Source organism: Crocuta crocuta, unplaced genomic scaffold (genome assembly GCF_008692635.1).
Source record: "Crocuta crocuta isolate KB4526 unplaced genomic scaffold, BGI_CrCroc_1.0 scaffold64, whole genome shotgun sequence".
In the NCBI taxonomy this organism is placed as follows: Eukaryota; Metazoa; Chordata; class Mammalia; order Carnivora; family Hyaenidae; genus Crocuta; species Crocuta crocuta.
Window position 1 is genome coordinate 10,782,926 of NW_027530640.1, and position 24,571 is coordinate 10,807,496.

General features: G+C 40.8%; 1 protein-coding gene and 1 pseudogene across 3 annotated transcripts in view; one reads left to right on the forward strand and one right to left on the reverse strand.

The window, feature by feature from the left end:
- Positions 1–20,544, reverse strand: part of CDC25C (cell division cycle 25C) — a 34,790-nt gene extending 14,246 nt beyond the window's left edge. For 2 of the 3 annotated variants that reach the window (XM_077768718.1, XM_077768717.1), the window contains exons 1-7: positions 20,388–20,544; positions 19,389–19,588; positions 17,903–18,000; positions 15,762–15,807; positions 14,104–14,137; positions 13,899–13,988; positions 8,613–8,768 (exon numbers count right to left, since the gene is read on the reverse strand). In XM_077768718.1, coding sequence (XP_077624844.1) covers positions 8,613–8,768; positions 13,899–13,988; positions 14,104–14,137; positions 15,762–15,807; positions 17,903–18,000; positions 19,389–19,582 — 618 coding nt within the window. In that variant the 5' untranslated portion in view covers positions 19,583–19,588; positions 20,388–20,544. The remainder of the gene's footprint in view (positions 1–8,612; positions 8,769–13,898; positions 13,989–14,103; positions 14,138–15,761; positions 15,808–17,902; positions 18,001–19,388; positions 19,589–20,387) is intronic. The other variant, XM_077768719.1, reaches the window with a different exon arrangement.
- On the forward strand, positions 19,863–24,165 carry LOC144235329 (uncharacterized; annotated as a pseudogene).
- The last annotated feature ends 406 nt before the right edge of the window (positions 24,166–24,571 follow it).

Below are 24,571 nucleotides of genomic sequence, written 5' to 3' on the forward strand. Positions count from 1 at the left end.
TGAAGTTGGACACTTAACTGACTGGGCCACCCAGCGCCACCCAGGTGCCCCCAAAACACTTCAAACTTACTTGTCTAAGTCATTCTTGATCCTATTCTTCCTTCACAGCCTATACACAACACATCAAGTCCTGTCTATTATGTATCCAAAACAATTTTTTAATTTATCCATTTCTGTCCCTAGCCACCACTTTAGTCCAGGCTACCACCAACTTTCGTTGAGACTACTACAATAGCTTCTTATCCTACTCTTACCTGCTTCCAATTCCTTTCTCACCCCCTTCCCACTTTTTTTTTTTTTTTAACGTTTATTTATTTTTGAGAGAGAACACAAGCAGGAGAGGAGAAGAGAAAGAGGGAGACACAGAATCCGAATCAGGCTCCAGGCTCTGAGCTGTCAGCACAGAGCTCGATGCAGGGTTCGAGCCCACAAACCGCAAGATCATGACCTGAGCCAAAGTCAGACACTAAACCCCACCCAGGCGCCCTTCCTTCCAACTCCTAATCCTCTCTAATCCAATCTTCATTGAGCAATAAAGGGAGTGTTCATAAAATAAATTACATCATATTATTCCTCTGCTTAATATGCCCTAATAGCTTGCCAATGCACTGAGAATAAAATCCACACTTACCATAACCCTAAGGCCCTGTATGGTCTGTCTCCTGCTTGCCTTCCATCTCACTTCAGGCAACTCTCACTCTCATTCACACTGGCTTCTCAGTTCCTTGCACACACCAAGATCTACTCAACCTTGGGACCTTTGCACCTACAATATTCCCACCTCATGGAATACTCTTGTCTCTAGTCATGTCATGTATGGTTCCTGCACAACCAGAGTGACCAACTCATTCAAATCTGTCTGCGACTTTTCCACTTTTAGCAGTGAAAAGCTCAGGTCATAGGAGCTTCCTCAGTGCCAGGCAAACTGGGACAGTTAATCAATATGTTCTGGCTAAATATCTCCTTCTCAAGGAGGACTTTCCTATTTATTCCTGTTAAAAGGTCCCCTTCAATTAGTATTTATCTCAGTCCCCATTTTGTTTCCTTCATTACAATTGGACAACTGCAATAATTGAATTATTTTGTCTCTTATGGGAGTCATTTGCAATTTGGCTAAAATTGGAGATTTGGTAAAATATCAAATTAGATGGGAGGCAGTCCTGCAACCTGATAAGAAGGCCAAAGGGTAACAGGTATTCTCTCTTCCACTCTTTGATAGTCAACCAGTTATTCATGACTGGATTTTGAAACTCGAGGAATAACACAAAAAGCACAGGGCTGGTTGAGACATTTTTATGGTTACAGCATCACAGTGGAGAATAGAGTGGGTGGCAGTAAATGTCCCTGAGCAACAGAGTCCAGATCACATTGTGGGGCCAGGGGTTCAGTAATGGTGCCGCTAAGTGTCCAGGCAGCTGGTGGTGACATTCCAAAAACAATGACCTCATCACAGCACTTTGGCCAGGCCTTACCTTGTTTTCCAGCCTTCTTAGTAATTCTGAACTCCTCAATATCCTCCAGAAAATCCTTTTCTGCCTAAGGTAACTAGAAATCAGTTTCTTTTAATTGCAACCAAGAGTTCTCACTTGAAAATCTATTAATTTGACAAACGTGGGTTTGTTGTTGTTGATGTCCGCTTGACAAGAATATGAACTCCAAGAGAGCATAAACCTAGTCTGTATTGTTCATTATTGTATCACCAGTGCCTAACATGGTGACTGACACTTAACAGGTACTCAATAAATATTTTTTAAATGAATGAATCAAAAATCACTAAGGTTACACTAATCTCCTTAATTTATCAGGTATCTATTTCCATTTAGCATCAAAGAGGTAAACCCAAAACAAAAATCCCTACGCCATTTCTCTTCTAAAACCCACTGCTACGCATATTCTTATACAGTGTGCCCTCAACTGAAAATGAGGTTATAAGAGTCACAATACATTAAAATGAGCACATAAAGGGAACTAATATTTTTTGAAGACCAACAAAATAAATACCTCAAAGCCATATGCTATTCTTCCATGTAAATAAACACAATTTCCAGAGTGTTTTGTAGGGTCAGTCTATTTTAAATCACTTCTTCCATACTATCTATACTATACAATTCAGAATGATGTTTCAAAGGCAAGGAAAATTTCATTTATGTTCACCGTACCATACTTATCATTCCTAAAAGCAGATTAAACACATTAGATAAATTTTCAACAATAAAACTGAAAACAAAAAATTTTCTTTTTAATCAACATTAAATTTAATTACCTAAGTTAATACTAGTTGAGATTTGACTATTTCAGCTACATTTTGCAAACATGAAGACTAAAAGAGCACCACTAAATGTTCACTCTATATTACTCTTTGTTTTTCTCCAGAAGGTCTAGGAACCTTTTCTCATGCTAACTATCCCTAAACTTGCTGTTTTTCTCCTGTTCTACCCTCCATTACCAGTAAGCACTCAATAATGTTTGTTTTGGGAAGGTCAGCGTCAATTCTCTCAATATCCCTCCTGTCTCTTTCAGATTTTATCTTGGTTCTGCTGTTTTCCTACAAACCAAAGACATTAAAACAAAACAGGATTTAATACTGTATTATACAGCAGGAGCTCTCAAATTTCGGTGTGCATCACAATCACTTGGAAGGGTTGTTAAAACAGACTGCTGAGCCCTACCTTCACAGTTTTTGAGTCATAAGTTCTGGGATGGGGCCCAAAAAATTTGCACTGCTAAGAAACTCCTACCTGACACTGATGCTACTGCTCCAGGGACCATACGTTTAGAGGATTCTAGATCTGTATTACCCATTATAGTAACACTAGCCACACATGGCTGTCTGCATTAATTAAAACTTAACAAAATTAAAAATTCAGTGTCTCAGTTGCACTAGCCACATTTTAAGTGCTCAAAACCTACATAGTGGCTACTGTATTGGACAGACATAAAGCATTTCCATCATCTCAGAAAGTTTTACAGAAGAGCAGTATTCTAGATAGTTGATTCACCATCCTCCTGAACACTTCAGTCCATTCAAATTCTGTCTATTCAACCTTACCAATCCTACTCAAAAACCAAATGTCATTACTACATGTTCCTGGGACAACTTTCACCTCCCAGGTATCTTCATAAAAGACACCAAAATACTGCTAAAAACACCAGCTCAGGGGTCAGGCATATCTCAGCTTAAATCCTGGCAGTGCCAATGGCTATCTTTGTGACCTTGGGTAAGAGCCTTTATCCCATGGTCAGATGTTCTCCTCCTAAAGGGTATAACACTAAAGAAAAAACAAAAGGAAGAGAAGAAAGAAGATAAAGGGGTATCATACTCATATTTCAGGACTGACATGAAAATTAAATGCAATGACGGATATAAACTGCTCAGCACACAGTGCCCAGTATACTCTAGTCAATAAATGGGACCTATTATTATTACCTGGCTCTCATTTTTCTTTTCCATTCTGGTCTCTGTTACACCAAAAACACTAAAATCCATATTTCTTCTTTCCTCACACTCAAACAGTGTTCTGAAAACTGAAAACCCCTCAGACAGTGACTTCACAACTCTTCAAATACTTGCACCAACTTTTCTCCTGCACTCCACACTAGCCTCTTAACAACAGGGACCAAAAGAAAAAAGAAAACATAGACAAAGCAAAAAAAAAAAAAAAAAAGATCTGCAACTATCCTATTACTCTACCACCAAGAATTTAAACTTGGCATGCTCTCAATCTGACTAAAATTTCCCCTAGTTCTCAAAGCTTTATAAACCAGGCGCTTCTTCCTCCTCAGCAACTTTCAACCACATTACTGTTCTTACTTTTCTGAGTCTACCCAGTGAAACATCTGACTCCTTATCCAGGTTTTGATTCATCATCCTCTACTTCTCCGCTACCTGCACCATCACCTAGACTAACTCAACCCCTTTTGCATCAGCCATTAGCAACCTGCAACCCTCTCTGAATCAACCCTGGAGTTTCAAAGTCCCCAGTCTTGCTTCTAGACGATAGCATACTATGCCATGTAAGTCTATCATATTAAACAGTACAAATACCATTTTTTATTAGCCTTTTAATAATTTCCTTCTGTGGTTTCCAAAAGTTGATTATGAACTTCTCTAAACTCTTCAAAACTGTCACCTAATACTCTCTGCTGAGTCATGAGATTACTGCAACTTTCAATTTGCTAAGGACATCAAGGCCACTGAGCATCCCTTCCCTATCAGTCTATATTAATTCCACACATTTTGGCCCTAACACTATAGTAATTAAGCACTCATACTACACTACAATAATTAAGCATTAGTAATTGAGCAAATATTGTTCTAAATGCTTTATGTACAATTAACTCATTTAATCATCACAACAACCCAATGAAATAGTTCTCCAAACCTTTTCTCTTTTGTAGATTAAGAAACTGAAGCATAGAGAAGTTCTATAACTATACCCGTATTGTTAAAGAGGCAAGCTACAGAACCCAGAAAGTCTGGATCCAGAGTCTGTTACTTTCTAGACCAATATGCTCTGCTAACTCCCACACTCTTGACTTTTCCCTGTAATTCCAGATAATCACTAAGTTGCTCTTCAATAGGGGCTGGGAATAGTGATCAGATAGGGTTAGCCTTAGCTATTATGTTTTTGTTTTTTTTTTCAAAAAGAATATATTCAGGTATAATTTGTAAAATAAAAAAAGGTTTAAAATAACTTACTACAGTTCATAGCAGCACTCTCAACAATAGCTAAAACATGGAAAGAGCCTAAGTGTCCATCAACGGACGANTAAAATAACTTACTACAAAGCTATAGTAATCAAAACTATGGTACTGCTATAAAGATACACATAGAGACCAATGAAATAGAGTCCAGAAATAAATTGTCATGTGGATGGTCGAATGATTTTTGACAAGAGATCCAAGACCATTCAACAAGGAAAAGACAACTGTTTCAACAAATGGTGCTGGGATAACTGATTATTCACATGCAAAAGAATGAAATTGGATCTGTACCTACCACTATACATAATTAAATCAAAATGGACCAAGACTCAAATTTAAGAGCTATGGGGCACCTGGGTGTCTTAATTGGTTAAGCTTCCAACTCTTGATTTCAGCTCAGATCATGATCACATGGTTCATGGGTTTGAGCCCTATATCAGGCTCTGTACTGACAGCATGGAACCTGCTTGGGATTCTCTCTCTCTCCCTCTCTCTTTGCCCCTTCCCCACTTACTGTGTCCCTCAAAACAACTTACTAAACTTAAAAAAAAAAATTAAGAGCTAAAACTATAAAACCTTCAGAGTTTATTTGGGGTGATAAAAAAGTTCTAGGGATGGATAAGCATAATCATAACAACATGAAGGTACTCGATGCCACTGAACTATACACTTTAAAAAATAATTAAAATGGTAAATTCTGGGGCGCCTGGGTGGCTCAGTCGATTAAGCATCTGACTTCGGCTCAGGTCATGATCTCACAATTCGTGGGTTCGAGCCCCATGTCCAGTTCTGTGCTGATAGCTAGCTCAGAGCCTGGAGCCTGTTTCAGATTCTGTATCTCCCTCTCTCTCTGACCCTCCCCTGTTCATGCTGCTTTTCTCTCTCTCTCTCTCAGAAATAAATAAAACATAAAAATTTTTTTTTAAATAAATAAAATGGTAATTTTTATGTTTATCATATTTTACTACAATAAAGAAATGTATAAAATGAATAAATATAGGGGCGCTTGGGTGGCTCAGTCAGTTGAGCGTCCAACTTTTGATTTCGGCTCAAGTCACCATCCCAGAATTCATGGGATCGAGCCCTGTGTTGGGCCCCTCACTAAGGATGGAGCCTGCTTAAGATTCACTCTCCCGTGAGCGCATTAGGTCATTACCTCAAGGTTTGTGAGTTCAAGCCTTGCCTTGGGCTCTACACTGACAGCTCAGAGCCTGGATTCAGATTCTGTGTGTCTCTCTGTCAGAAGTAAATGAATAAACATGTCCCTCCCCTGCTTATGCTCTATCTCTCAAAAGTAAATGGATAAACATTTTAAAAAATTCTTTAAAAAAAAGATTCTCTCTCTCTGTGCGCCTCTCCCTCCTCAACCTCTCTCCCTAAAATTTAAAAAAAAAAAAATTGTGGGGCACCTGGGTGTCTCAGTCGGCTAAGCAGCTGACTTTGGCTCAGGTCTCAATCTCGCAGTTCATGAGTTCAAGCCCCACATCAGGCTCTGGGCTGATAGCTCAGAGCGTGGAGCCTACTTCAGATTCTATGCCTTCCTCTCTCTCTGCCCTCCCCTGCTCACACTGTCCCTCAAAAATAAATAAATATTAAGAAAAATTTTTTTAATTGAATAAATACATAAAATTGACCCCTCTGTTCGTGTCTTAGAGGTCTCCTTTCTAATTCCTGAATGTTATTCCTGTCTGTATCTGTTTAATTATCAGTCTCCTCAGTGGCTATGGTCCCTTTTTTATAAGCTCCTACTCTCTATTTTAAACTTAGAGTCATTAGCTTTCATTTTTCATTCTATGCAGATTGTCCTGAAAAGTACCTTTCCAGTCCTGATGGCTCCACTTCTCATTCAGGATTTCCATTTAAATTTCCTGTTAACATCTCTAACTCAAATGTCCAAAACAGAACACACCTTATTCCCTTTGAATTCATCCTTCTTTTTAAATTCATTACAATATCAGCACTACTCCAGTTACTCAAGTTAAAGTAAAAGCAGAACTCTACTAAACTTCTAGGTCCTTTTTTTCCTTTTTTAAGTTGGCTCCATGCTGGGCATGGAGCCCAACATTGGGCTTAAACTCATGACTCTGAAATCAAAGCCTGAGCTGATATCAAAAGTTAAATGCTTAAAGGACTGAGCCACCCAAGCACTCCTTTTTTTTTTTTTTTTTTTAAGTAATCTCTGTACCCAACATAGAGAGCTGGAACTCACAAGCCCTAGATCAAGATTTGTATGCTCTAGGGGTGCCTGGTTGGCTCAGTCAGTTCGGTGTACAACTTCAGCTCAGGCCATGATCTTGCAGTTTGTGGGTTCGAGCCTCATACTGGGCTCTGTGCTAACAGCTCAGAGCCAGTGTCTCCCTCTCTCTCTGCCCCTCCCCTGCTTGCACTCTGTCTGTCTGTCTCTCTCAAAAATAAATAAACATTAAAATTGAAAAAGAAAGAAAGAAAGAAAGAGTTATATGCTCTACTGACTGAGCCAGCCAGATGCCCCTTTAGGCCTTTTTCATACAACTCTGTCCTTCATAGTGCTGTTAACAATCTGTCATTTTCTTGGGTATTTGTTTGCTTACTTACATTGTCTACCTTCTCAACTAGAAAAAATATAAATAGGAGCTCCATGAAAGTTAGGAATCTTGACCAACTTAATCATGACTCTGTCCTCAGTTCTAGTAGAGCACCTGGTCCATATCAATCTCATAATAAATACTTACTGAATGCTGTTATACCTTACATTTGCTTTTATTAACAATAAAAACATATGTGGGCTATTATAAACTGCTTTTCTTTCTTTTTTTTTAATGTTTTATTCTTGAGAGAGGGAGAGAGAGCACAAGTGGGAAAGGGACAGAGAGAGCAGGACAGAGGATCTGAAGTAGGCTCCATGCTATCAGCACAGGGCCTGATGTGGGGCTCGAACCCACAAACCATGAGATCATGACCTGAAGTCAGACACTCAACTGACTGAGCTACGCAGGTGCCCCTATAAACAGCTTTTAATATTTAATCCTATTCACAGCAGTCCTACTGAGGAAGTATTTCTTTTTATTATGCTTTCTCTTTTATAAATAAGAAACTGAGCTTTAGATTGGTTAAGTGTTTTGCTCATGATTATCACACTAAATAAGAGAATGAGGACTAGATGGGGCGCCTGGGTGGCTTAGTCGGTTAAGCGTCCGACTTTCGCTTAGGTCACGATCTTGCGGTACGTGGGTTCAAGCCCTGCATCGGGCTCTGTGCTGACTGCCAGCTCAGAGCCTGGAGCCTATTTCAGAGTCTGTATCTCCCTCTCTTTCTGACCCTCCCCTGCTCACGCTGTCTCTCTCTCTCTCCTAGAAATAAAAATATTAAAAAAAAAAAAAAAAAGAGAATGAGGACTAGAATGCAAGTACTCGACTATATCCTAGTTGTCTTGTATAACCAATAAGTTTAAAAAGTACACTCCTACACATACTGCTTCAAAACAATGAAGTTGATTTGGAAATGCTAAGTACCTCAGAAACTATCTTTGATATATCAGTACATGGCCAGTAAGCCACAGGCTTCAGGTATGCCTCCCATTGACATGGGAAGGATAAAAGACAAAAGGATCTGTTGTAAAATACCTGAAAAATGATGCTAGGTATGTTCCATCCATTACTATTATTCTGGAGCCATCATTTACACCAGATTACATTGATGGTGACATACTCAAACTACTAACTGGAAACTTCTCACCCAGCAGTAATAAGAAGCCCATAGTTACCTAATACCCTATCAGTCAGGTAGCCCTTAGAATTTAGAGATCATGTCTTCTTGATCTCTGCAGACCTACCACTTAGTAAGTGGCTGAAACCCAGTATAGACAAAACATTGTTAATTCAAGAATGAAGGAATATGGAAAATGCAAAGATATCAGGGAGCACTTTACCTTGGTCTCTTCTTTATCTTCCAGAGAAAACTCAATCAATTCATGTGAAATCTCTGTCTGGTGTTCTCCTAGTTCTGAATTTTTATCCAATTTTGGAAGTGTAGTAATGGGACTTCCCAGATATTTCATTTCTCTTTCCACCAAGTTTCCATTGTCCTATCAATTATGTTGACAATATTAAAAACTATTCAGAACCCTTATGTGATATTATATATATGTTATATTATATACAAAAATTAACTCAAAATAAAGCAAAGACTTAAACATAAAAGCTAAAATTATAAAATTCTTACAGGAAAATAGTGGGAAATGTTCATGACATTGGATTTGGCAATAATTTTGTGAATATGACAGAAGCACAGGCAACAAAAGAAAAACTGGATAAACTGGACTTAAAAAATTAAAAAAAAATTTTAAATGTTTTTCATTTATTTCTCAGAGAGAGAGGGAGAATGAGCAGGGGAGGGTCAGAGAGAGAGGGAGACATAGAATCTGAAACAGGCTCCAGGCTCTGAGCTAGCCGTGAGCACAGAGCCCAACGCAGGGCTTGAACCCATGAACTGTGAGATTATGACCTGAGCTGAAGTCGGATGCATAACAGACTGAGCCACCCAGGTACCCCTGGACTTAACAAAATTAAAAACTTTTGTGCATCAAAAAACACCACCAAGAAAGCAAAAAGGCAACCCACCAAATTGGAGAAGATATTGACAAATCATATATCTGATAAGGTTTTAATATCCAGAATATATTAAAAAAAAAACTCATATAGCTGAACACCAAAAAACCACACAGAATGAAAAATGGTGCAGCTGCCATGGATAACAGTATGGCAGCTCCCTCCAAATTGAATACAGAATTATCATATAATCCAACAATTCCATTTCTGGGTATATAACCCAAAAAATGAAAGCAAGGATTTGAACAAGGATTTATTTATTTATTTATTTAATTTTTTTTTTTTAATGTTTTTTAATATTTCTAGGAGAGAGAGAGACAGCGTGAGCAGGGGAGGGTCAGAGAGAGGGAGTCACAGACTGAAACAGGCTCCAGGCTCTGAGCTGGCAGTCAGCACAGAGCCCGACGCGGGGCTCGAACCCACGAACCGCGAGATCATGACCTAAGCGAAAGTCGGACGCTTAACCGACTAAGCCACCCAGGCGCCCCATCAAGGATTTATTTCTATACCAGTGTTCATAGCAGCATTATTCACAGTAGTCAAAGGTGGAAACAACCTGGGCACCTGGGTGGCTCAGTTGGTTAAGCGTCCGACTCTTGATTTTGGCTCAGATCATGATCTCATAGTTTGTGAGTTTGAGCCCAACATCAGGCTCAGCATTAGCAGCGCTAGCCTGCTTGGGATTCTCTGTCTCCCTATTTCTCTGCCCTTCCCCTGTTGTCTCTCTCTCTCTCTCTCTCTGAAAATAAACAAAGAAACATTAAAAAATAAATAAAGCTTAAAAAAAGAAGAAGAAGAAGACTACCTAGTAATTTACCAGACTCCAAGTCTTCCTTTACTACAAGAAATCAAAAATCCGAAACATGGTCAACTTAATCTATTTAGGATGGGCTATGTTAAAATGATTTTTCCCTAGGACTGATTAGACCCCAAATCCCTGGTATATCTTGAACCACTGTCTATTAAAGGAAGTGAGTATCTAGATAACTTAAGATACCAGTATCTAGGGGCCCCTGGGTGGCTCAATCAGTTATGCATCTGACTTTGGCTCTGGTCATGATCTCACAGTTTGTGGATTCGAGCCCCATGTCAGGCTCTGTGCTGACAGCTCAGAGCCTAGAGCCTGCCTTTCTCTGCTCCTTCTCCATTCTCCTCTCTTTGTCTCTCAAAAATAAATAAAAGTTTAAAACAAATAAATTTTTAAAATAATTAAAAAAAATAAAGACTCCAGGATCTAAATGGACAGAAGCACAATCATTTAGTAGCAAACTGTGCATAGCTAATATTCACATGAAATCACTACTAAGAGTTTTTAACATAAAACATTTTATTTGGGGGCCTGAGTGGCTCAATCAGCTGAGCGTTGACTACTTCAGCTCAGGTCATGATCTCATGGTTTGTGGGTTCAAGCCCCACGTCGGGCTCTGTGCTGACAGCTACCTCAGAGCCTGGAGGCTGTTTCGGATTCTGTGTCTCCTTCTCTCTCTGCCCCTCCCCAGTTCACACTCTGTCTCTCAAAAATAAATTAAAAAATGTAAAAAAAAACAAAAAACATTTTATCAATCTAATTGGCAGTTAAAAAAATCATTTATCAAAAGAGCTATTGATTACTCATGAATATGTAAATTCTTATAATTTTTTTGGAAAAGAATCTGGAAATATGTATCACAAATCTTAAAAATATATCCTTTAATCTAGTAGTTATAATTCTTGGTACTAATCCTAAAGAAAAATTTTTGAAATGTAGGCAAATTAGTGTAAAAGCAGCCAATAAAAAATGTTTTGAAACTGGAGGATATAAAGTTATGTATATGGGGCACCTGTGTGGTTCAGTTAAGTATCTGACTCTTAATTTCAGCTCAGGTAATAATCTCACAGTTCGTGAGATAGAGCTCCACATCAGGTTCTGCACTGTCAGAGAATCTTGGGGTTCTCTCTCTTACACTTTCTCAGCCTCTCCCCCACCTCTATCAAAAATAAACTTATTAAAAAAGAAAGCTCTTGGGGCTCCTGGGTGGCTCAGTCGGTTAACCATCCGACTTCAGCTCAGGTCATGATCTCACAGTTCGTGGGTTCGAGCCCTGCGTCGGGTTCTGTGCTAGCAGCTCAGAGCCTGTAGCCTATTTGGCATTCTGTGTCTCCCTCTCTCTCTGACCCTCCCCTGCTCATGCTCTGTATCTCTCTGTCTCAAAAACAAAAAAACAATAAAAAAAAAAGGCTCTTTAAAAAAAGCTTATATATATGTAATTAATGACTTCAACTCTGTAAAGCTATACACATAGTTAGAAGAATTTAAAAAAAATATGAGGTAAAATGTTAATAGCAGTTTTTCTCTATGAGGTAGCTATTTTCTTTTTTATATTTCCTATATATATTTTTTATAGTTTATTTTGAGAGAGAGAGAGAATGCAAGCCAGAGAGGAACAGAGAGAGGGGGACAGAGGATCCCAAGCAGCTTTGTATTTTCAGCACAGAGCCCAGTGCAGAGCTTGAACTCACAAACTGTGAGATCATGACCTGAGCTAAAATCAAGAGTTGGACACTGAAATGACTGAGACACCCAGGCACCCCTATATTTCCTATGTTTTTAAAACATTTTCACAATGGGTACTTTTAAAATTAGGGTGGGAAGGAGACAGGTAAATAATAAAATAGAAAAAAATTTTTTTAAAATTTAATGTTTATTTATTTTTGAGAGAGAGAGCAGGGGAAGGACAGAGAGAGAGGGAGACATAGGATCTAAAGCAGCCTCTGCTCTGACAGCAGAGAGCCTGATAAGGGGTTCAAACTTACCAACCACAACGTGAACTGAAGTTGGATGCTTAACTGACTGAGCCACGCAGGGACCCCAAAATAGAAAAATTTTAAAGGCCTAAGAATTTTTTAACAAATAAAAAGATCAGAGGAAATGTCTCTTCCTTTTCCCAGAGTTACTTCTCCAACCACTTTTCTCATCTAAGCCAGCTTAGAACAACTGAAAGGGTTATAATGGAGATCTACCACACTATAATCCACAACAACTCAGAAGATCCTTGATGAGGATGTTCAGTGACTCACCAGTAGAGAAAGGGGAGAAATGTAAGGCTCCCCTGTCTCTTTTTAAACTTCAGGCTCCTGGGCACCCACCACTTGGACGACTTCAAAGTGTTGTTCTCTTACATAAGAAAAACTACATTGGCTGGAGGAAGACAAGTGTCAGCAAGCCCTGCCAAAAACGTTTCATCAGGTGAAGCCATGAATAACCCTAACAAAACATATTAAGTGTAATCAAGGTTGATCCTGTACCCTGATGATACAAAGTATGGTTTGGATTTGATGTACTATATGTAGATTTGCTTTGGAGGATACCGATTTTATTATCACAAGTCAAAGGAAGGGAAAAAAAGGGGAGCCTGAGTAAGGAGGTAATGGTGAGATTTCCAAAAAGTGATTATGAGCACAGTATCAAATCAAGAACAAGCTGATTAGAACAGTCAAAAGCATGAGTATAAGTTAGTCAATGTGAGAAAAGAAGAAGAGGAGCTATCTTTTATATATACTGACCTGGGGAAAGGATGAGTGACAGCAAAAAGAAAAAGATGGCTAGAAAAGAGAATTCAGGGCACCTGGGTGGCTCATTCAGTTAAGTGTCCAACTCTTGATTTTAGCTGGGGTCATAATCTCCTGGTCATGGGATGGAGCCCTGTATCGGGCTTGGTGCAGTGCCTGGAGCCTGCTTGGGATTCTCTCTCTCTCCCTTTCTCTTTGCTCCTCCCCCGCTTATGCTCTCTCTCTCTTTCAAACAAATAAACACACACACACACAAATAAAACAAAACAAAACAAAACAAGAAAAGAGAATTCGTTGAAGGGACTAGTTAGAGAACGATCTTAGTGATTAGGTGGCTCTGTGGAGCCCAGTTTCACCTTAGAACTGAATGAAGGCCAGAGGCCCAGACTACAAAGCCCATGGCTTTCTCAGAACATGGGCTAAGAAGCTTGACTAAAGGAGAAATAAGAAGAAATTAAGAAAACCCGTACATGAAGTCATGCACAGAGTATGTGAACAACTTCTGTACATTATCTGTATCTGTTTTAAAAAATAGTCCTAAATTCCCAAACTACAGTAACAGATTTTTGTCCTTAAAACAATCAACTGAACATGAGGAATAATGGTGATCTGCTGTGGAAGACACGGAGCTAGGTTTCTGTTCTAGGGTCAAATCTTAAAGAGGAAAAAACAAACCATAAAGAATTTTTTGCCGGGGCGCCTGGGTGGCTTAGTCGGTTAAGCGTCCGACTTTCGCTTGGGTCATGATCTCACGGTTCGTGTGTTCGAGCCCCGCGTCGGGCTCTGTGCTGACTGCCAGCTCAGAGCCTGGAGCCTGTTTCAGAGTCTGTGACTCCCTCTCTCTCTGACCCTCCCCTGCTCACGCTCTCTCTCTCTCCTAGAAATAAATTAAAAAATATTTAAAAAAAAAAAAAAAAGAATTTTTTGCCTTATGGTGATGCAGTTTGCTTGTCTGCATACTGAGGGATAATAGTTCTGGGTCTCATAATGATACTGATGAGTTGCTCCCTTCACAGGAGAAAAGTACTAATGTATCTAGGTTTCCATTTAACACTCACATTTTCTTTATTTGTGGACAAGCTACAAACTGCATCTTTCTTCCTGTTGCCACGGTCCAAAACATTTGGAGTGCTACAAAGCAGCTGCGCCTACAAGAGAACATTTTCTAAGAACATCCAGCATCCTTGAGCTACAGGTGAACTGGAAACCCTCTGCTTCCCACCTGAGAAACAAACCCAAACCAAAGAAAGAGATGCTACTCACTGGGCTGCATTTTGTAAGGTGCTGGTGATGACTCCTGAAGGTCAAAAAACAAACAAACAAACAAACAAAAAAAACAAAAAAACCTGCCAGTCAGTAAACCCCAAATACTGGTTGGTTATTCATCAATGGCTTGTGGCATTCCAACTTTTCCTTATTTCCACTCTAGGAGCCTTACATCTAGTTGATACGTCTCTATACAACATGTAAAGTGCTCTCTGTGGCAGATATGAAGATGTTAAGTGACATCCTAGGGATAAGGCCCTAATAACCATATATACAGATATGCATTAAAGATGATGAGTTTGTCCTACATCTTATGTAGACCAAATTTACTAATTTTCCAGCATTGACTATTGGGAGCTAATATTTATTTTTTATGAATTACTATCCTTCCTGCCAAAATTTTATTCAGTCTGCATGAGTGAGGATTTTTAAAGCAAGTTAAAGAAACTACAAGCAATCTAAAGTGAAATTTTCACATGTATTATTAAAAACAGTGGAAGGGCAGTTGGCTGGCTCAGTCAGTTAAACAACTGATTCTTGATTTTAGCTCAGGTTATGATCCCTTGGTCGGTGGGATAGAGCCCTGTGTCAGGCTCTGCCCTGGCAGTGTGGAGTCTGCTTGTGATTCTCTCTCTCGCTCTGTCTCTGCTCTTCCCCTACTCTCGCTCTCCCTCAAAAATAAACATTAAAAAAACTGTTAAAAAAATAAAGTCTTAATAAATAAGCTAACTAATTAAAAAAAAAAAAAACAAAAGCAGTCATGGAAGCCTCTCACTAGTGCCCTAAAGTGGCACCTAATTCACCTAAACACATAAGGATAAAGTTCTAAAAAGATTAAAAGAGTCAAATGGAAACCTTACAATAAGTTTAAGAAGTTAAGAATTTGAATTAAAATTATTTCATTCCTGGAGCATTCCCTGATTGAATATTTTAAGATCTCCAACCGAGAGTCTCCACGAATAACAATAACAAACATTATAAAATGGTTCATATGTGCTGAATTCCATCCTCACAAGAGCAGTTATAAAAAGTACTAGTATTATGTCCTTTGTTATTTATTACAAATGAAGAAACTGCGGTCCAGTAAAGAAACTCTTCAGAGTCACAGTTGGTGAAATAGTAGGCCCCTGGAACTCATGCTCTCACACAGCACTACTCACACGCAGGAAACAGCCTATGCCTAAGCGCAACATACCATTTCCTTCATTTTTAGAGATAATACGGGTTATATGTAATGATTAAAATGAACTATTTAGGGGCACCTGGGTGGCTCAGTCGGTTGAGCATCTGACTTCGGCTCAGGGCATGATCTCGTGGTTCATGGGTTCGAGCCCCGCGTCGGGCTCTGTGCTCACAGCTAGCTCAGAGGCTGGAGCCTGTCTCAGATTCTGTGTCTCCCTCTCTCTCTGGCCCTTTTCTGATCATGCTGTCTCTCCCTCAGAAATAAAAACATTAAAAATAATTTTTTTTAAATGAACTATTTAGATCTGGGCAACTTAAGAAAACTTTCCACTGAAGGACTGAGGCCTTCAAGCCCACTTACACCCAAAGTGAAAGGTTCCATATACTGCAGAGACTGCACAGGCACAGGATAAAATTCCTGTGCCAGAGCTGAAAAGGCTTCAGCATGGGGTTCATTTAGCAAAAGAACTTACATCCCAGCTAAATGTATGTCCTGAGGTCCCTCAGATTCCAAGTGACCTGCAATCAAATGTGAAGTGTTAATCTTGTCCACACATCCTGTTTTTCCTTCTCATTTTGTTCATTGTCAGTAAGCCATATTAATTTCAAAAGCTGATGTTTTGAACACATGGGCTCTTGATAGATAACCAATTTTATGGTACAAGGTACATGTTCATGAAAACTAGGGGCGCCTTACTGGCTCAGTCAGTTAAGCATCTGGCTTCGGCTGAGGTCATGATCTCATGGTTCATGAGTTCAAGCCCCACATTGGGCTCTGTGCTGACAGCTCAGAGCCTGGAGCCTGCTTCAGATTCTGTGTCTCCCTCTCTTTCTGTTCCTCCCCCTCTCGCGCTCTGTCACTCTCTCTCTCTCTCGAAAATAAGTAAAAGCATTTTAAAAATTAAAAAAAAAAGTTCATGAAAACTTAAGAATTTATGTATGTTACTTAAGAATTTATGCCAGGGGCGCGTGGGTGGCTTAGTCGGTTAAGCGTCCGACTTTCGCTTAGGTCATGATCTCGCGGTTCGTGGGTTTGAGCCCCGCGTCGGGCTCTGTGCTGACTACCAGCTCAGAGCCTGGAGCCAATTTCAGAGTCTGTATCTCCCCCTCTCTCTCTGACCCTCCCCTGCTCACGCTGTCTCTCTCTCTCTCCTAGAAATAAATAAAAAAATTTAAAAAAAAATAGTATTTATGCGGGAAACAGTGCACAACACTAACCAACAGATTTTTTTTCATGAGTAGAAAATAATGCTGATCACTCAGGAAATAGAACATCTACTCTGAAAATAGAACAAACACTAAAATGGTTGACTAGTGGGGCGCCTGGGTGGCTCAGTCAGTTAAGCATCCAACTCTTGACTTGGGCTCAGGTCAAGATCTCATGGTTTTGGAGTTTGAACCCTGAGTCAGGCTCTGTGCTGACAGCGTGGCCTGCTTGGGATTCTGTTTCCCTGTCTCTCTGCCTTTCTCCTGCTTGCTCTCTATCTCTCTCAAAATAAATAAAAATAAACTTTAAAAAATGATCAACTAGTGGGGCGCCTGTGTGGCTCAGTCAGTTAACTTTTGGACTTTGGCTCAAGTCATGATCTCACAGTTGTGGGCTTGAGACCCAAATCAGCTCTCTGCTGTCAGCACAGAGCCTGCTGTGGATCCTCTGTCTTGCTCTCTCTCTCTCTGCCTCTCTGCAGCTCATGAGTGCTCATTCTCTCTCTCTCAAAAATAACATTTAAAAAAAATTGTTGACTAGTAAAACGCACTCCTTTTGGGCTCAGGCCCTTCAAAAACACAAGAATTAGTTTAAAAAGTATTTCATTAAGTCTCTTTGCCTTTGCTGAGATTAGGCTAGAGCAGAAAATGTCTCATTTTAACTACTACTTTCATTCCAATCATCAATCAGTTAACAAAATATTCCTTCTTGTCTAAATTTTTCTTTTTTTTTTAATTTTTTTAAATGTTTTATTTATTTCTAGGAGAGAGAGAGCCAGCGTGAGCAGGGGAGGGTCAGAGAGAGAGGCAGTCACAGACTGAAAACAGGCTCCAGGCTCTGAGCTGGCAGTCAGCACAGAGCCTGACGCGGGGCTCAAACCCACGAACCACGAGATCATGACCTAAGCGAAAGTCAGACGCTTAACCGACTAAGCCACCCAGGCGCCCCTCTTCTTGTCTAAATTTTTCAAAGGCAAAATGACTCCTATTAATGTTATTACATTTCTCTTTTTGGCTTATCATACTCAAAAATCCCCTAGGTATCCAGACAATTTCAACTTCAAGACTCTCTACCTACTTTAAAAAAAAAAAAATTTTTTTTTTAATGTTTACTTATTTTTGAGAAAGAGAGAAAGTCAGAGTGTAAGCGTGGGAGGGGCAGACAGAGAAGGAGACAGAATCTGAAGCAGGCTCCAAGTTCTGAGCTGTCAGCACAGGACCTGATGTGGGTCTCAAATTTAAGAACCATGAGATCATGACCCAAGCCAAAGTTGGATGGGCTTAACTGACTGAGTCACCCAGGTACCCCTCTACTTACTTTTACCACCTTCCATCTCTATCTGACTACTCTGTTCTCTCCCTTAGAAGTTGTTCTTTCCTTTGAGGTCTTTACTTCCCTTCACCTTACCAGTTTCATCAAGGTCTGCAGAAGTGGTAAGCTGATTGGCAGACATCTCCCCACCACTACTAAGATTTGAAAGATCAAGGCAACATTTTGGGGTTCCTCTGTTGAGACATAATAGTACATCAAGATTCCCATTAGGTTGTAATATCCTTGAAAGGCAAAGATCACAGTATCCTCTTCATTTCAAACACCCCTCAGGAACCTTTTCTCTACTCCAATAATTTGCATCTCTTTTCCTCCTCACCAACATATCGAGATAAGTAATTTTTTTTCAAATTTTTTTTCAAATTGGGGACCAAAGATTTTTGGCTGAAGTGGGTCTTGACCCCACATCTTTTGCCCTACACACTGTGAGTACACAGATTTGATTTCTCTCTGGAGTTTCTAGTACTTCTCAGGTCTATAACTCTCCAACTTCATTTGCTAGCTAAGACATCAGACCATGGCATGACCAGAATTTAAAGTACAGTAATAATACCACTAATATTAAAACAAATAAAATGACCAACTCCTATAATGCAATAGAGTTTTCAAAGACTTTGCCCAGACATCATATCATTTAATTCTCACAAGATCCTAGTAAGATCGGAAGAGATTATTATTTCTATGTCACAAAAAAGAAGCCTGAGTTTCAAAAGTCACAATGTTACGGAAGGGTAGGGTTTAAAAGTTAAACCCTGATCTTTGAGCCATGATAATTAAAACAACAGTTTTTTAACGTTATTTATTTTTGAGAGAGAGAGAGGAGGAAGGGCAGGGAGAGAGGGAGACACAGAATGTGAAGCAGGCTCCAGGCTCGGAGCTGTCAGCACTCACAAACCTTGAGATAGTGACCTGACCTGAAGTCAGAAGAGCAACTGACTAAGCCACCCAAGCGCCTAACCACCCCCCTCCTTTTTTTTAATGTTAATTTATTTTTGAGAGAAAAAGAGACAGAGTGTGAGTGGGGCAGGGACAGGGAGAGAGGGAGACCAGAATCTGAAGCAGGAGCCACAAGAATTTTTTAAAAACCCAAGGCTGCACCTGGGTGGCTCAACTGGTTAAACTCCCAACTCTCGCTCACATCATGATATCACAGTTTGTGAGTTCCAGCCCTGCACTGGGCTCTGCACTGACATCACAGAGCCTGCTTGGGATTCTCTCTCTCTCTCTGCCCCTCTCCTGCTCATGCTCTATCGAAATAAGTAAACAAAATTTTTACAATAAATAAATAAACAAATAAATAAATAGGGGCACCTTGGTGGGTCAGTTGGTTGAGCAACATGCTTCACCTCAGGTCATAGTCTCAAAGTTGGTGAGTTCGGCCCTTCAATGGGCTTGCTGCTGTCAGCTCAGAGCTGGCTTCAGATCTTCTGTCCCCCCGTCTCTCTCTGCCTTTCTCCCACTCTCACTCTCTCTCAAAAATAAATACATATTAAAAAGTAAACAAATAAAAAACCCAAGGCTATTTAGAAAAGCAAAGGAGATAAGGTGTGAAAGGTGGATTTACCCAGACAAAACACTTAGGTTTGCAGAATCGCCAAAGAGTTTGTTCACTGGAGTCCTAGGGAGATCTGGACAGGTGGTAAAGGAAGTGTCTCTCTCCAGGAGCAGGTTTAATATCTTCCTCTGACTGGATCTAAAACTGGGTCCTGAGCCAGTGTGTCCCTCCTCTCCTGCGGATGAAATCAATTCTGCCGACATGGCTTCCTAAGAAAAAAAAAATAAAACCTACCTAAGAGGTGAACATCATCTACATAGGTACCTCACAGACTGTCCAGTTTTCACAACTTCCTCCACCTTTCCCAGCAGCAGCCCAGTGGCTCACTACTGGAAGAAAGGCATCCCCAGGATCACAACTTGGCATGCAAGTTGAATGTCACTTGCCCCAAGCAGCTTGACCTTTTCCTTGGAGCCGAACTTAGCCAGAGGCAAACGTGGGACTTTTTTTTTTTTTTAAGTAAGCTGTACACTCAAAGGGGGCATGAACTCCCGAACCCAGGAACAGTCCCACATTCCACTGACTAAGCCAGTCAGGCAACCCAAAACCGGGACTTTAAAGAAAGAATGAGGGGCGCCTGCATGGCTCAGTCTGTTAAGCACAGGGCTCTTGATTTCAGCTCAAGCCATGATATCTCATTATCTCATGATCTCACTGGGGTGGGATCAAGCCCCTCCAGGGCTCTGCCTTAGACCTGGATCCTGCTTAAGATTCTCCAACTCCCTCTGCCCTTCCCCCATCTCCCCCTCACTCGCCAGCTCTCGAAGGAAAAAAGAGAGGAAGGGAGGAGAGAGAGAAAAAAGAAAGAGAAAGAAAAGAGAAAAAAAAAAAAGGCTTTCACTTATTCAAGAGCTACACAGCTAGTGACTACTGACATGAAGAAATTGCGGTCTCCTAACTCGCGATAATGCCTATTAAGTCCACTGAAGTTCTGTTCGTGGGGCCCCCAATGGACCCTGGGGGACGCTGAGGTTTCCGTGATTCCGGTGGAGAGAGTCCCCGGATTACCTCAAGTTGGAGCCAGAGATTCACCTTCAGGAGAAACAAAGGTGAGGAGTAAGTCACAAGCGAAGACTTGAGCAGGATTAAAGGAAATCTAAGAAAGAAGTCAATTAACCAGACTACGGTTCCTCTTCTAGACTGGACAGACCGAGAGGACCGAATTAGCCACTGTGAGTCACAGAATATCAACAGTCACAGATCCTGGCTTTTCAAACCTTCCGCTTCGCCAATAAACCTATCCCGTTCACCTCAAGGTTGCGTCAGCCAATCTGCGCGCGCCCGCCCAGATCCCTTTGGCCAATCGTTTGGCTCTACATCTGCAGGCGTGAGCTTGCTTTGGAAGGAACACAATTTTCCCGGCCCCCCAGCCAGAGCAGGGTGCCGATTGGCCGGCCAGGATTCGGTAAGCCTTGGGTAAGCCCCGCCCCCCCGGTGCCTGGCACACCATTGGCTCTTCCTCTGGCCAATCGCCACACCCTTCCTGAGCGCTCCATTCCCTTAGCCTCTCCAACCCCGGGAGATTTAAACTGTACCTCGTTAGCGATTACCTCTCTTTAAGATAATACCTGGAGAGAGTTGTTTGGGTGACAGGGTGTTTTAAACTTTTTCTCTTCTTTTGCTTCTTTCTTGTGTCGTTACTTGGGCTTTTTCATCTTCGTTTTGCTTGCCTTCCGTTGGAGATGAAGCATTTGCCGCTGGTATGGCAGATGTTGAGAGACAGGTGTGTATATTTATGCTGAGCAGCATTGGCCCCTTCCAAAAGCTTTCACTGTTTAGTGTTCCTTTTGGAGCTCAGTGTCTGTGAGACTCTAAGTTATGTAGGTTAAAGGAAATTCCTTTTCAGGGAAAGCAGGGGAATTGAATCATCTCTTGGTATAATCCTTATCACAGTCCAAAGGATCCCAAGCTTTGGTCGTTTATGGAAATTTGAACACTGATGAGGTGATATTAAGAATTTATTCCTACTGTTGGGGATTTGAATAATTCTGTGGGAGTGGTGGGTATAGATGGTGGGTGGTGGGTTTAGATGAAATAAGATGTGCTATGAATATTAGGTAATGAGTAACTGGGGGTGCGTTATATCAGTACTGTCACAATTTAATCATCTGAGGATCTTGTTAAAATGCAAGTTCTGATTCAGTAGTTCTGGGTTGCGGCCCAAGATTCTGCATTTCTAACAAGCCCCCAGCTGATGCTGATGCAGCTGGTCCTAGGACCATACTTTGAGTAGCAAAACATTATGGTATGCTTTTCTATGTATTTTTGAAATTTTCCACAATAAAAAATGTTCAAAATAACTTGGAAGCTCTTTAAATGCAGGTTTTAATGTTGATTCAGTAAGTAGAGAGTGGGCCCAGGAATTATCAAGGGGCTACTCATGCTGATGGTTTGCAAATCACAGTCTGAGAAACAAATCAGCAATCCAACTGTTTGAGAAACAGTTCACCCAGAATACAACCTATTCTGGTGTCCACATCTTGGTGGTGGTAATTGCTAAGAAGTACAGCATAGTCCGCTCAGTTTTATCCTATCTGCTTCCCCAGAAAGGAGGTATGTGAAGAGTCTTTGTTCTCTGGGATTGAGATGGTGAGTGTGGGAGTCAGCACAGAGCCCTGCCATGCTAGGTGAGTTTGAAAACCAGACTAGGGGTTAAGGGAGCGTGTGTGGGAGGAGTTGTTTTCTACTTTGATAACCATAATCACACTTCATGGGGCCACTGTATACTTCCCCCGCAGGTGGGAAGTAGAGACAGATGAAATTGTTCTACAGCGGCGTCAAAAACAGATAGATTATGGCAAGTGCACACCTGGTTACCAGCGTTTCCTGCAGCAGGTCCCCAAGTGAGTGCGGTTGTGGGGGGATGCGTCACAACAAGAGGGTCAGCTAAGTGGGTTTGGTTCAATGTAGGGTGATGGAAAGATATTAGGATCTGAGTATTCTCACAAAGTTGCATCATTACTAAAACTAAGTCTCCTGCAGTGTTGACCCCTAAGTAAATTTTTTTTTCAAATGGAACAAATCCTACTTGGCCCATGAGACTTTCAAAAGCTCTGTCCATGTTTGCTAATGAAGTTTTTTCTCTGTAACCATTTTTACCTCATACCTCCAGCTGACTTCACTAATTACAACACACTTGCCTAATTACATGGAAGTTTCCATCCATAAATGCAAAGTAAATGTATAAAGAGGCAGTATGTATTTTAAAAGGATGTCAGATACTGTCTTTTATATCTATCTTGACGCCTGAATTGGAGTTGGAATATCTAAATTACCCTTGCCAGAAGAATATTAGGAATTTAGGAAGTTTAGTGCTTACTCCCAACTGAAGATTAATGTTTTTCTCTTGAATTGAGGGCATTGATCCTACCTCACTCTTAGGAAATCCCTAATGAGTCTCCTGATTCATGTGATAAACTGAGCTGTGCCCCTTCACCTTGACCTGAGTTTGATACATATCTGTCATTGCCAGGGCAAAGCGACAGCCAGGACTTCACCCTCAAACACCAAACAAGAACAGGAGGTACAGCCGTCGCTCCTGGGATGCCCAGATTAGGCAGTGGAGAAGAGCCCTACATTCTTGGGACCCCCCCCCTCCGCCAAGCCATCCCCTGCAGGGCAGGGGGGCTGAGGGGTATGTACATTATTCTTGGTTTCTTGTCTGAGTGGTGGACTGAGCCCCACCTCTCCTCACTTTCCAGGGGCTTAGCTTTTAATGGCTGAAAAGGGAGAGTCTGAATGAGGTGCATGTTCCTCTGACTCTCCTGCATTTCTAGGCAGGGAATGGAGCATTTCTTAGAGCCAATGGGTTCAACCCCTTTGGATGACCTTTTGGATGATTGGTTCCAAGCCCTGGAACCCTCAGCAAATCTGGATGGAGACCAGAAGGGAGCCCAGGTAGTATCCTCTTCTAAAGCCCACTGGTGCAAGGTTAGAGATGTGGTCTGGCCCATGAGGGAACAATTAGGATGGGGTTCAAGGTAGTAATCCAAGAACAAAAGAAGGAAAATGGGGCAGCAGGAAAAAATAGGACATAAATTAAAAATTCTGAGAAGTAAAGGTGGCATAAGGAGATTTAATTACGGTTAGTAATGGCAGGGAAGTTGGCTGCACCGGGGGCTATCTTAAAGAAAGGGGTAAACTCTTCCTTGGAATTGAGGCCTGAAACCTGATGCAGAAGATTTGGGTTTTGTTTTTTTTAAGTGTCTCATTTTATTAAAATGTTTTGCATATGACCCAATGCTAACTTCTTATTCTCAATCATTTAACTTTATTGAAGTATGGATAATAATAAAAAGGATCATCATCAAGTGGTGAAGACCAAAAGCTTTAGAGCATCAAGGACAGCTCTGTAATATTACCTTTGCCTACCATATGGGCATTCACTTAATCTTTCCAACCATTTCATCTGTCAAATAGGGCCATTTTCTCATTTGATGATTCTAAGCAAAAATGAGAATACATTTTTAAAGTATGTAGCATAGTTCCCAGCACATAATAAGTGCTCCATCATAGCAATTACTGGAGACCATGTCTCCTATACTTCATGGCCTTGTTCCCTCTTTTGCCAAGCGGAAATGTGAACGGCAAGAGTGCATCTTCCCTCCAGCCCTATTTTCTTGATAAATCTCACTCCCCTCCCCGCCCCCTTCTTTTTCAGTTTGCAGACTTGGTGGCTCTTGCCTACTCCCTTTCCTCTATGAGGAAGATCCCCACTACTGGTTCTACTTTGCAGCTGATCACTTACGTATCTGTCCTAGACTTGAGTGGGGCACAAAGTATTTAGAGAAAACAGCCATCTTTCAAGGGATTTGTTGCTAAGTGTAATAGTGAAGATTATTTGCATTAGTGCTATTTCCCAATCGATTAAAAAAGAAATCTACAACTGTACAAAAAAGATGGCAACACAAAGGCATTGTTTAAAACCTCTTTTTCTTTTTGCCTTTTTTTCTAAACCTTTTTTGATAGCTAAGACTCAAATTTGCATAAGAGTCAGGAACCATTTAGCTGTTCCCCAACCTTTCCCCTAACGTCTACATTCAGTCTTTTCAAAACAAGACTTAAACTTTGGCTGAGGTGGGAGGTGGTGGTAGTGGTGGAGATTTAATAAAGGGTGGTATCCTCTTCCTAAAGAGGAAATAAACGGACATGAACATCTTTTCTCCAGCTGCCTGTTTCCTCCCTCCCTCTCT